The sequence below is a fragment of the Ptychodera flava genome, chromosome 8 (genome assembly GCF_041260155.1).
Source record: "Ptychodera flava strain L36383 chromosome 8, AS_Pfla_20210202, whole genome shotgun sequence".
Lineage (NCBI taxonomy): Eukaryota > Metazoa > Hemichordata > Enteropneusta > Ptychoderidae > Ptychodera > Ptychodera flava.
In genome coordinates this window covers 15,867,724-15,879,779 of record NC_091935.1, presented here as the reverse complement: position 1 = coordinate 15,879,779, position 12,056 = coordinate 15,867,724, and the positions used below count along the sequence as shown (strand labels likewise).

The 12,056-nt window shown below is 38.8% G+C and overlaps 1 protein-coding gene across 3 annotated transcripts in view; it reads right to left on the bottom strand.

Moving 5' to 3' along the window:
• Window positions 1–9,728, bottom strand: part of LOC139138630 (uncharacterized) — a 29,072-nt gene extending 19,344 nt beyond the window's left edge. For 2 of the 3 annotated variants that reach the window (XM_070707096.1, XM_070707097.1), the window contains exons 1-3: window positions 9,298–9,712; window positions 2,281–2,407; window positions 1,567–1,755 (exon numbers count right to left, since the gene is read on the bottom strand). In XM_070707096.1, coding sequence (XP_070563197.1) covers window positions 1,567–1,755; window positions 2,281–2,407; window positions 9,298–9,633 — 652 coding nt within the window. In that variant the 5' untranslated portion in view covers window positions 9,634–9,712. Of the gene's footprint in view, window positions 1–1,566; window positions 1,756–2,280; window positions 2,408–9,297 lie in introns of all 3 variants that reach the window. The other variant, XM_070707094.1, reaches the window with a different exon arrangement.
• Window positions 9,729–12,056: the final 2,328 nt, after the last annotated feature.

The window sequence follows — 12,056 nt, the reverse complement described above, 5'->3', positions numbered from 1 at the left end:
GATCGACAGCTTATGTTTTCACTATTAGCCTTACGCTGCAGGTTTGATTCCGATCGAGAAACGACGGAATAATTTGGGTGATGAAGGAAATTTATCGTTGTTCGTAAAATGACTTTATGCTTGTGCCTTCTTTGTCGCTTTCACGAAGATTATACGGTACTCATTTATTAAGTTGAACTTTCGTTGAGGTGTATATTTCGGGTTTATCGCCAACCTCGATCGCCAGGTACGACGACGTCCACTTTGCGCCTTACGACTTGAGCCGTGACGTTACCGAGCCATTATGACGATCGACGGTATCCTCATTCGATTCTTGAGAATAGCTAAAGCTTTAGCGACTCGAAATGTCGTTGGACATGCCTTTATATGTTTCCATATCTGGATTTATGGTCACCTTTTTGTCAAAATGTCATGAGAGCACGGCATCGATCACGACAAATCGATCAGTGTGGAAACGTGCATGTACGAACGGTACCATTGCAGAAAAAAAGTTCCGGTTGATGACGTATAACAGCGGTAATATGGATTTCTTATCACATGCACAAGCCAGTTTGTCGTCTCCGAGGATTTATTCTCTGGTCGTTCTACATCACGACAATCCGCGTCTATGTCATCAATTTTGGTGCGTCGGACACTTTTTTTTGTCGATCTTTGGTGTGCTCGTAAATATGTAAACAAACAACATGGTGGCCGATGTTTCTCCCACGATAAAAAGTCAAGTAATGAAATCGATATTTTCACAGACTACGACATTACTAATCCGAACAATGTAAACACAAGAGTGTACCGCCTGTATATTCCTAAGGGATTACGTGAATAATTTGCGGAAACAACGAACTCTAAGCTGGTCGCGTATACCGTGGATTCCGTACGGCGTACGCATTGCAAACAGGGTCAGGCGCGACGTTTACAGTGTTCGCGCCGTCGAGATTCAGTCGATATTTGTTCCCGAAAAATAGCGTATCTTCGTCTACGATAAATTTCTAGGACTATGCTATCTTAGAAATAGAGTATAACTTTGCGGAAGGTAGCCTACATGTAGCCTAGACCGAGAGCTGTCATTTGCTCCACACATGAACGAACATGAGCGCAAGTGCACACGACGGACGACATGAAATGATTGACAACTTGTGCACGGCGTACTGATATTTATTCCTAAAGTAGTTCAAAAGTTTAAACGCGCAATCGTCATGGAAAACATTTCATTTTGCAAAAAATAACGAATTATTGGCTTGTGCATGTGATAAGTATATTATTCTTTAAAATTTTTCTTCATTCAGCTCGGAAAATACTCGTGACGTAATGACCGTGTCACCACTCGTCTTCGACTCGTGGTGACACGGTCATTACGTCACTCGTATTTTCCTTCGCTGAACGAAGAAAAATATTAGGGAATAATATCTCTTATCTGTGCTGGTGTACGTCACATATCGGAAAGAATGTCACAGATCCTTTCATATACTTATACAAAGTTGTTATGTATAGACGGTGGTTTCTCTGTCACAAGGATGTAGTGTGTTGCGATATCAATGAAAATAGGCATGATGGGTATCGAAATGAACTCACTTGGACACGCATCAGGACCGCATAGCTGGGCGTCGGTGTCGTACAAACCATTGTCATGCTCACAGTATTTCCCGCCGTACTCCGAGGGTGCTGGGTCGTCGCATTTTCTGTGACGATACTGGACAGCTCGACCGCAGGTGGATGGGCAGTCCTCCCACCTTCCCCACTGACCCCAATTACCGTGGATCACTTAGCGAGGAGAAAGTGTACTATTAGCTTTCAGTTGAGAATTTGTAGGAAAGACCATTAAATCTTTTGATGAAACGATCTGAATAAGACGTAACATATTTGAAATGTGTTTTATTTATAGACAGAACTGTTCCTTTAAGGGTGAATGTTTAAAATTTCATATTTCTTCGATTTCGAACCAGATGAATTTATATACAATAAGCATATATATATATATATATATATATATATATATATATATATATATATATATATATATATATATATATATATATAATTTCTGAAAAAAGCCCGACGACTGGTTTATAAATAGCAATTTCCACTTCGCAGATTTGTTCTTTTTTGGTGTTTAATACCCTTCCAAATCTATTGGTCCATAACTTAAATGAATGACCATTTTATACGTTGAAACTACAAGAAGAGCCAATCGTTTTCATGGCGTGACTTCAGTGTCATTTTTAGGAAAATCGATATAACACGATCGATATATTGATAATGTGTAAGGTGTGTGGAGACTACATTTACCTGGCAGTTCACAAGTATCTCCCATCCATTCTCCATAGATGCAAAAGCAAACATAGTTGCCATCGCAATTCTCTTGGCATGTACCATTGTTCTTGCAGGGGTCAGAAGCACAGGCTCCGAGAGCTTCCTGGTGGTGAATAAACGATAACTTGCCCAAGTTTCGCGGTGGTTTTTGCGTTTTAAAGTAATTTACAAGTTCCTACGTTTATTATTAAGATAAACTTATAAAAGTTTAGGCAGTTTACATACTTTTTCCATTGATATGCTTTGTACATTTCTTGCTAATGTTCGTCATATTATGTCGGCAATGAATGTAAAATTCAAAACACTGATGAAAAAGCATGCAAACGCGGCGGTTATGCCTTGAAAGCTGAAGTCATTTCTCCCATAAAATTAGTTGTCCGAGAAAATATTCAATTTAGTGACAAGAAAAGAAATGTAAATTTAAGATCTTGAAAAGAGTAACGTGATATTTGATGAAGGAATAACAGACACCATATTCATCATGAGAGGACCCCCAGCTCGCACTCGGAAATGTCGACATACAGGCATATACGCGCTGTATGTAGACGTTACTTGAGGAACGCAGGAACTCTTTAAATTAGTTGCCAGTACATACATGAAAAAAACTATGACGTCTTATGACATTACGTCTTATTATCGAAATCTATCATTGTCAAAAAAATTACAGACTAAATCGATTTAGACAAGGCCTATAGACTTCTAGAATTAGTTCATTTAATTTGCAAATGATAACACAGCGTTCTTTTTTATTTATGTAGTAGGTATGGTCATTTTGTTATATTGAACAGCTGTTGGACCAGTTTTGTGTACTTTTTTGGCATTCTCACAGTCTGATTGATAACCTGATAGAAATTAAAACCTAAACGTCTCTCCTTATCACAGCAAAAAAGAAAAAATTGAAAACTTGTGTTTTTATTTCGTCCTTACATTAGGAATATAGTGTTAAAATGATAGCGCTGTCTGCCGTTAAAATAATTCCAAGAAACATTTGTCCGAAAATTTACCAAGAAATATTGTTTCATGAAGGTTTTTCCGTGTTACCTCTTAATTAAGTGTAAGTTGTCTACCAAGTGCGAAGCGATAGTTGAATGAAATATCCCTGAATCTATACAAGACGGCAGCACTGTTGTTGGCCTTAAATTACAGCATGGTGTTAATTGATGACAAAATTCACGAATTTAGCTTTTCCCTTCGTTTCAATTTTGATGAAATTAGTGTATTTTTACAACAATGATAATTAAGTGTTAATTGTAACGTTTATTCCAGCACAAGTACAATTAAAAATTCAAACACTTTCACATGGGTACACACGTATTGGTACTCATGTCGAGATTTGCTACCTAGTACAGACAAAATACTACGGTCGACGCAATGTTGACCATCAGTGACACGTCGCTTACTTCTAGATATTATTATAACACGCCACATGCTCATTCCGTGTCGCGATTCGCCAGAATACGTCACGTGACGAGAAAATAGATACGTCTAGTCCCCACCAGATCGACAAAAGTGACGTCAGAGGGTATTTTTTGAAAAGCTATTTCCCTAGGGAAATAGTTTTGACCAAATTTGGAAAAGTGCCCGGTCACGTGACCGTAGTGTCGTCTGCAGCTTTGCAACAATGGCGGGTGACTAGAACGTGATGTGCGTCCGGGATAGGTGACGACACATTCTCTAAAACAGATTTTCCAACATTTTCCAACATTCCAACAGCGTAGGAACTTGAACAGCTCATCGACGGAAAAGATTAAAGTGCAACTAAGGATGTCGCTAGGTATGCTTAGAATATTTTTTGAAAGAAAGTGGCACCACGTACAACTGAAACCGCTGTACATCGCCAAGCAAACTAGTCACGATGGATTATTGCAGTGCGAAATATCAAAACACATTAAAAAACTATATAACAATACAACATGAGCATGTGGTGCTTTATAAAACACCTATAGTCTAGGTCTTTATTCTGCCTATAGCGCTCATCTATTACCCCTCGTGGCCGTGTGTTACGAGAAACACATCGCTATACCCCTCGGCCTACGAACTCGGGGAAGAGCGATGTGTTTCTGGTAACACACGGCCCCTCGGGGTGATAGACGGGCGCTACAGCCCTCATCACCAGGCAATAGGTGTTTACAACCACCATTGTTCTGAACACATATGGCAGAGAAAATGCATTGCTGTGTAAATTTGTGTCATCCCTCCCTTGGATCAAGCGTTATGGTCAGTCACTTGCGCCCTTGGAATTTGGACCAACAGTAGAAAAGAGTTGATGACATATTGGTATCATGATTTTGGATAGGCGCGTCGTCTTCCCCACTAGTGCGTGCAGCATTGCTAGGATAGTCGATCGAAGGCCCGGAATCGAAGTGTGAGGCCGAAGGCCGAATCTCGGTACTAGTGTACATTATAACACGCCACAAGCTCATTCTGTGTCGCGATTCGCCAGAATACGTCACGTGACGAAAAATAGATACTCTAGTCCCCACCAATCGACAAAAGTGACGTCAGAGGGTATTTTTGAAAAGCTATTTCCCTAGGGAAATAGTTCAGACCAAATTTGGAAAAGTGCCCGGTCACGTGACCGTAGTGTCGTCTGCAGCTTTGCAACAATGGCGGGTGACTAGAACGTGATGTGCGTCCGGGATAGGTGACGACACATTCTCTAAAACAGATTTTCCAACATTTTCCAACATTCCAACAGCGTAGGAACTTGAACAGCTCATCGACGGAAAAGATTAAAGTGCAACTAAGGATGTCGCTAGGTATGCTTAGAATATTTTTTGAAAGAAAGTGGCACCACGTACAACTGAAACCGCTGTACATCGCCAAGCAAACTAGTCACGATGGATTATTGCAGTGCGAAATATCAAAACACATTAAAAAACTATATAACAATACAACATGAGCATGTGGTGCTTTATAAAACACCTATAGTCTGGTCTTTATTCGGCCTATAGCGCTCATCTATTACCCCTCGTGGCCGTGTGTTACGAGAAACACATCGCTATACCCCTCGGCCTACGAACTCGGGGAAGAGCGATGTGTTTCTGGTAACACACGGCCCCTCGGGGTGATAGACGGGCGCTACAGCCCTCATCACCAGGCAATAGGTGTTTACAACCACCATTGTTCTGAACACATATGGCAGAGAAAATGCATTGCTGTGTAAATTTGTGTCATCCCTCCCTTGGATCAAGCGTTATGGTCAGTCACTTGCGCCCTTGGAATTTGGACCAACAGTAGAAAAGAGTTGATGACATATTGGTATCATGATTTTGGATAGGCGCGTCGTCTTCCCCACTAGTGCGTGCAGCATTGCTAGGATAGTCGATCGAAGGCCCGGAATCGAAGTGTGAGGCCGAAGGCCGAATCTCGGTACTAGTGTACATTATAACACGCCACAAGCTCATTCCGTGTCGCGATTCGCCAGAATACGTCACGTGACGAAAAAATAGATACTCTAGTCCCCACCAAATCGACAAAAGTGACGTCAGAGGGTATTTTTTGAAAAGCTATTTCCCTAGGGAAATAGTTCAGACCAAATTTGGAAAAGTGCCCGGTCACGTGACCGTAGTGTCGTCTGCAGCTTTGCAACAATGGCGGGTGACTAGAACGTGATGTGCGTCCGGGATAGGTGACGACACATTCTCTAAAACAGATTTTCCAACATTTTCCAACATTCCAACAGCGTAGGAACTTGAATAGCTCATCGACGGAAAAGATTAAGGTGCAACTAAGGATGTCGCTAGGTATGCTTTGAATATTTTTGAAAGAAAGTGGTACCACATACAACTGAAAGCGCTGTGGAAACATCCGCCAGTAAACTTGTCACAATGGATTGTTGCCGTGCAAAATATCAAAACACATTAAAAACTATATAACAATACAACATGAGCATGTGGTGTGTTATAAAACACCTATAGCCTGGTCTATATTCGGGCTATAGCGCTCGTCTATTACCCCTCGTGGCCGTGTGTTACCAGAAACGCATCGCTATACCCCTCGGCCTACGGCCTCGGGGAATAGCGATGTGTTTCTGGTAACACACGGCCCCTCGGGGTAATAGACGGTCGCTATAGCCCTCATGACCAGGCAATAGGTGTTTACTAGTACCAAGGTTCGGCCTTCGGCCTCACACTACGATCCCGGACCTTCGATCGACTATCCGAGCAACGCTGCACGCACCTGTGGTCTTCCCTGGTACTCGACAGATGGAGCGTTCTGTTGTTGTGATACTATGAATGCGTGTCCGTGTTCTCCGATGTTTTACACAAGTTATGGGAGAGGCGTTCGTGTGATAAATGCTATTCTTATGTGTTAGAAGGTCATTTGAATATTGAAGAAAATAAAAACACCAAACACGATTAGAACTAATTTTGGATAATTTGATAGTGAACTAATGTCGGTTTAATCTGCGAATGTAAGCTCATCGGCTTTTCTCTTTTAGCAATGCACTTGTTTTTACGAGTAATTTTTTAATATTTCAGCATTCAGCCATAGGAAACCTAACACTTTTGAGAAATTTGAAAAATATACAGATTCGATTCTCCCAAATTAGTTCCAATCGTCTTACCATTAATTGTGAAAAATGATCACTTTTATTAGGCTGAACAAAAACAATTGAGCTACTACAGTATTTTTTACCTGCCGACCCTAAACTTTTTAGAGCTACATAAACACGGAAGTAAAAAACGATAGAAAGAAAAAACCGTAAAATCACGAGTTCGTTACTTGGCATTTGATTTTTGCTTGAACGAAGATGTCTTGTATATGTTTAACACAATTGGAACTATTTTGTGATTATAAGATCTTGAGCATATTGTTATAATCTATTTAAAAATCGTCAATCTAACAGTGTTTTTGTGTGAAGGCGGGGGCAAATTTCATAAATTTTTGATCATTGCACAATCATCAAATACATCTCCTACACATTTTACATTTTTGTCTAGCTTCTCGCACTCTCAGGAAAGGAGAACCCATTAAATTTAACTGATTTGTCAATTTTGTTAATTAAGTGAAAATACAAATTCCCTTTCCAAGGTTGTGGGCATTTGCTATTCTCACCAAACGATGCTTGATAGAATTGTAAATTTTCGATGGGAAAATGACCTTCCACCTGTACCCAATCATTTCTGCTGTAGTGTTTGTTTCTTTGGTGATCTCTCTTTTAAATGATTTGGTAGATGTTAATAAAATGTCTTGTACATTTATTTATTTCATATACAACGATATGAGACCTGGTAAATTTGATTAAAATACCCTTTTCTTGTGAGTGTTAATTAATGCTGGAAAATTTAAAAAATCACTAAACTATTTCGGCCCTCCTATTAAAAATGAACTATTTTTGGTAGATGCAATATTATCTGTCTGTTGAAACCTTAAAATGTTTTTTATTATATTTTATTTTTTCTTCTATATGTATGATACATTTTTCTAGAAATATTGTGGCCAGTGTTTGACCGCCCTGAATCCCTGAAAAAGGCATACCTACCCTATTTTTGAAAACCATGTTATCGGGACAGCACAGTTTATTTATTTCTTTATTTATTTATTTGGCCTTATAAGCTCACGAACCTACACGTCAAGTGTGCGCTCGAAAGTGAAAGACTTAAACTTTTGCTCAAACTTTTCTGGATGAAACTTTCTTCCATTTTCTTACCAAATCAACAATAAAAAACGGGGTCACCGTTCAAAGTTTGGAACTAGCGAAACAAATTACTCAAAATTTTGCGATATTTGAAATACAAAACGGCCGCCATTCCTGTGTTAAATCTATGGAGAAAAATTAAATTTTGGATTTTTGAAAAACTGAGACTGTGAATGTTTTTCTTTCTCCAAATGCTTTAAAATGAGCCCCCCACAAGTGGAAGATCAGAAAAGACTTGTAGAAATTTGAGAGTCCAACTATCTGTCCCCGAGGTGCGTTCTACCTTACGAACATTTTAAAGGTCATCAGTTTGACGTCTGTTTACTTTGCCCTGAACACTTTAATTTCGTGAAAGCATCTGTTCTCGGTTATGTTTTATTAATGTCATAAATATAATTAATTATGCAAACATTTCAAATTGAAAAGGGTAAATGGATTCACTCAGGTATAGAAAACAAGAACATTGAGACTACTAACCGCAACAGTTGCTACGGAAACGAGACCGCCATCACGAGCCTATCACGTGTGCCCCAGTGTTTTGTGATATCACAATCCCTATATATATAGAGGGAACTGTGGTGATGTGAAACTTAAGTTTGGCGTAGAAAGTTTGGTATGCAGATTCATGTACAAACATCACAACCTTCCCGCCAACAAATTACAGGACACCAATAAAACATTAATCATCAAAATTTCGCAAATCACAAAAATTAGACCGCAAAAGCATCAAACCTTGAAGTCTTAATAGAGCAAAGAAAATATCCCCATCCCTTTTGATTCTCTAGGTATCGGGGGATGTTACTGAATACAGGGCGGATCGTTTCACGCCTACCTGTATATTAGGAGTGTTAAGTTTTGACCTGCACGCAGGACCCTCCCTCCTCCCGACCCCCGATTCTTACAGCTTTGCAATCCCATCTAGCGGTTCCTCTATGACAGCGACAAAAATTTTGTGTTCTTCGATTAAATTAGCGGATAACAAAACACAAACAAGACAACAACAGATGACCAAGCTTTCCTCTAAGAAGCCAGGTGATCAGTGCTCTTCTGTTCATAAACAAATCAACTAGCTAGCTGGGTTCCTGCTGATGACAGGGGCAACTTCTTCCCGAGACTAGTGTCCCCTTAAAGCCTTCTACCCAAATTTGAGATTCCCCGCCTTTAAAAATTCCCGAAGTACAGTTACGTGTGTTAAAGAAAATAGCTGATCATACAGTCGGTATGATTTTGTGTCCGGAAAGTTTTGCCCGATTTTTTTTCCAAGAAAATTTGTAGTCACAGCTTTTCAAAGAATTAGCTTCTATGTCGCAATAACTGAGATTATATGAAGGTATGTATTCTTATCTTACTTCAGGCAAGGAGTACGTGGCCCTGGTCAGGTAGATAGTTCCTTCCTTATCGACCAAATCAGCGCTGTGAGTATCATGATCCACTCGGTTCAACTCGCAGGTGTTAGTAGATTCTTCGTAGTTGTACGACTTACACTTGCCTTCGTTCAAGCACGACTTAGCGCACACCACGACGTGTTTAGCGTAGGAAAAACTCCTCAGAACGTGTCCTTGCAAGGCCTTGTTTTCCCAAGGAAAGTCTGGCTGTGTGAACGTCATATCATAAGCTGCGAACGTCCCGAGATGACCGCAGTGGATTGCGATTACCGTGCAGAGTAGCGCCAGCGACTTCGACATGTTGCCGGACAATGTCGATATCTAACTCGCCAACCTAGCAAGCGCGCGGTTTTGAACAAAGGTGATGGCTGTCGTTCCGCAGTCGTTCACAATCTAATTTAAAAGCTCCTAAATATTGATCATAAGTCAATTATTAAGGGGGAATTCAAATAGAAAAGTAAACATAATATCAATTAAAGGGCAATGGAAATGATAACAGACATTCATTGCAGCGGCACAATAAAAGACAGAGTATGAGATAATGTTTTGACTTCAGAACTCTTGTACCACCCCCGAAAAACACGTGACTGAAGCGTATTGTAAACGAGCTCGCTAGTGAAAGCAACCCTTACTAGGCAAACATCCCATTTTAAAATGATACATTAAATTTTAACAAAGTAATCTAACAAGCCAAAAACTAGCTAAATAGAAAAATAGCTACGAACACAACCATATAAATTAAGGTAGTATGCGCCTCGAAAGTAGTCCAAGTTACTTTACTTTATTGCCAATTCCAAATATAAGTATAAGTATACAAGGTATACAAAGTATACAATGACAAGGAAAGAGGCAAGTTGGAGCCATGAATAATAGCTTAGAGCTAATCGAGCCTGGCCCCATTTTCATGAAATTTACATTGCAATATTTGTTTTAAAGGGCTAATTATGTCAATTGTTAATCAAAATTCTATATTTTAAATGAAAAAAATAGATAAATATTCACACATCTTGGTATTCACTTAAGAGATGCTGTCTTAATGAGTTTATAAATAAATCTCTTGTTGCACTTTGTTTGACAATATAGGGTAGGCTGTGCCAGACTTTGGCACCCACATATGAAATTGCAAACTGTCCTGCAGTTGTACGTACTTTCGGTAAAGGCAAGTTTTGACCTAGTTTAAATCGAGTGTCATAGCAATGATCAGCTAATCTAAAGTAATCACTCAAATTATATGGTATATTTTTATGATGCAAATCAAACATGAATTTTCCCAGAAGTAATTTATGAAGTTTATAGACATCCAGTATACCTAGTCTAAAGAATAAAGGTGCAGTAGATTCTCGAAATCTTGAAAACGTAATTATTCGTACCAGCATTTTTGGGGTGATAAAAATCTGATGTAAATATGATGGATATGTACTTCCCCATACCTCAAGACCAAACATAATATTTGGTTCAATAAAAGCCTTGTAGAGCAGTACTAGAATTTGCTGTGGTACATAGTTTCTTAGCCTAAATACGATTCCTACTTTTTTCTTATACTATTATTTATCTCATTAATATGAAATTTCCATGTCAAATGTTTATCAAAAACAACCCCAACAAAAGATGCTTGTAGAACTTCTTCTATGATAACATTCTTTACAGATAAATTGCCTTGTAGTGTTACAGAGTAACGATTGCTGTGAAAAAGTACATACTTTGTTTTACTTATATTAACAGTCAGCTTATTAGCATCGCACCATTGAACAACGTCTTGTAAATGTACATCCATAAAAGAAAGATTTACAGAGCTTGTTTAACGTGAAAAAGTGTAAAAAAAGTTGGAATCGTCGGCAAAAAGCCTAAAGTCAAAAAATTTTGAAGAATTAGGAAGATAATTGATGTAAATCAAAAATATTGTAGGGCCAAGTACAGAGCCCTTCTGGGGTACTCCACATGTAATTGGTAAATGTTGAGACATACATCCGTCAACAAAAACATACTGTGACCTGTTATTTAAGTAGTCTGTAAACCAAAGTAGTGGAATTCCTCTAACACCATAATGTTGAAGTTTTGAGAGAAGAATATAATGATCTATGGTATCGAATGCCTTGGCAAAAATCAATTAAAATCCCAATGGTAGAATTCCCTTGGTCGACTTGTTCAAGTAAATTATTCATTAAACTAATAAGAGAAAGTTTGGCACTTAAACTTTTGCTCAAACTTTCCTAAATGAAACTTTCAAATATTCTCTTATGGTAGAACGAACCTCGGGGACATTTAGTCGGACGCTCAAATTACTACAATTCTTTTCTGATCTGGAGGTTCACGTTAAAGCTCTTGGAGAAAGAAAAAATTTCATAGTCTTAGTTTTTCGAAAATCCAAATTTTTCTCCATAGAGTTAATACAGGAATGGTGGCCATTTTGGATTTCAAATATCGCAAAATGTTGGGTTATTTGTTTCGCTAATTCCAAACTTTTCACGGTGTTCCCCGAGTTTTATTGTTGATTTGGTAAGAGAATGGTTGAAAGTTTCATTCAGGGAAGTTTGAGCAAAAGTTTAAGTCTTTCACTTTCGAGGCACATACTACCTTAACAAATCAAAATTAAAAATCAGGGGTCACCGTGCAAAATTTGGTACTACAGAGACAAATTACCGAACATTTGCCGACATTTTAAATTGAATATGACCGCTATTCCTGTGTTAACTCTATGTGGGCAAATAAAATTTTCGATTTTG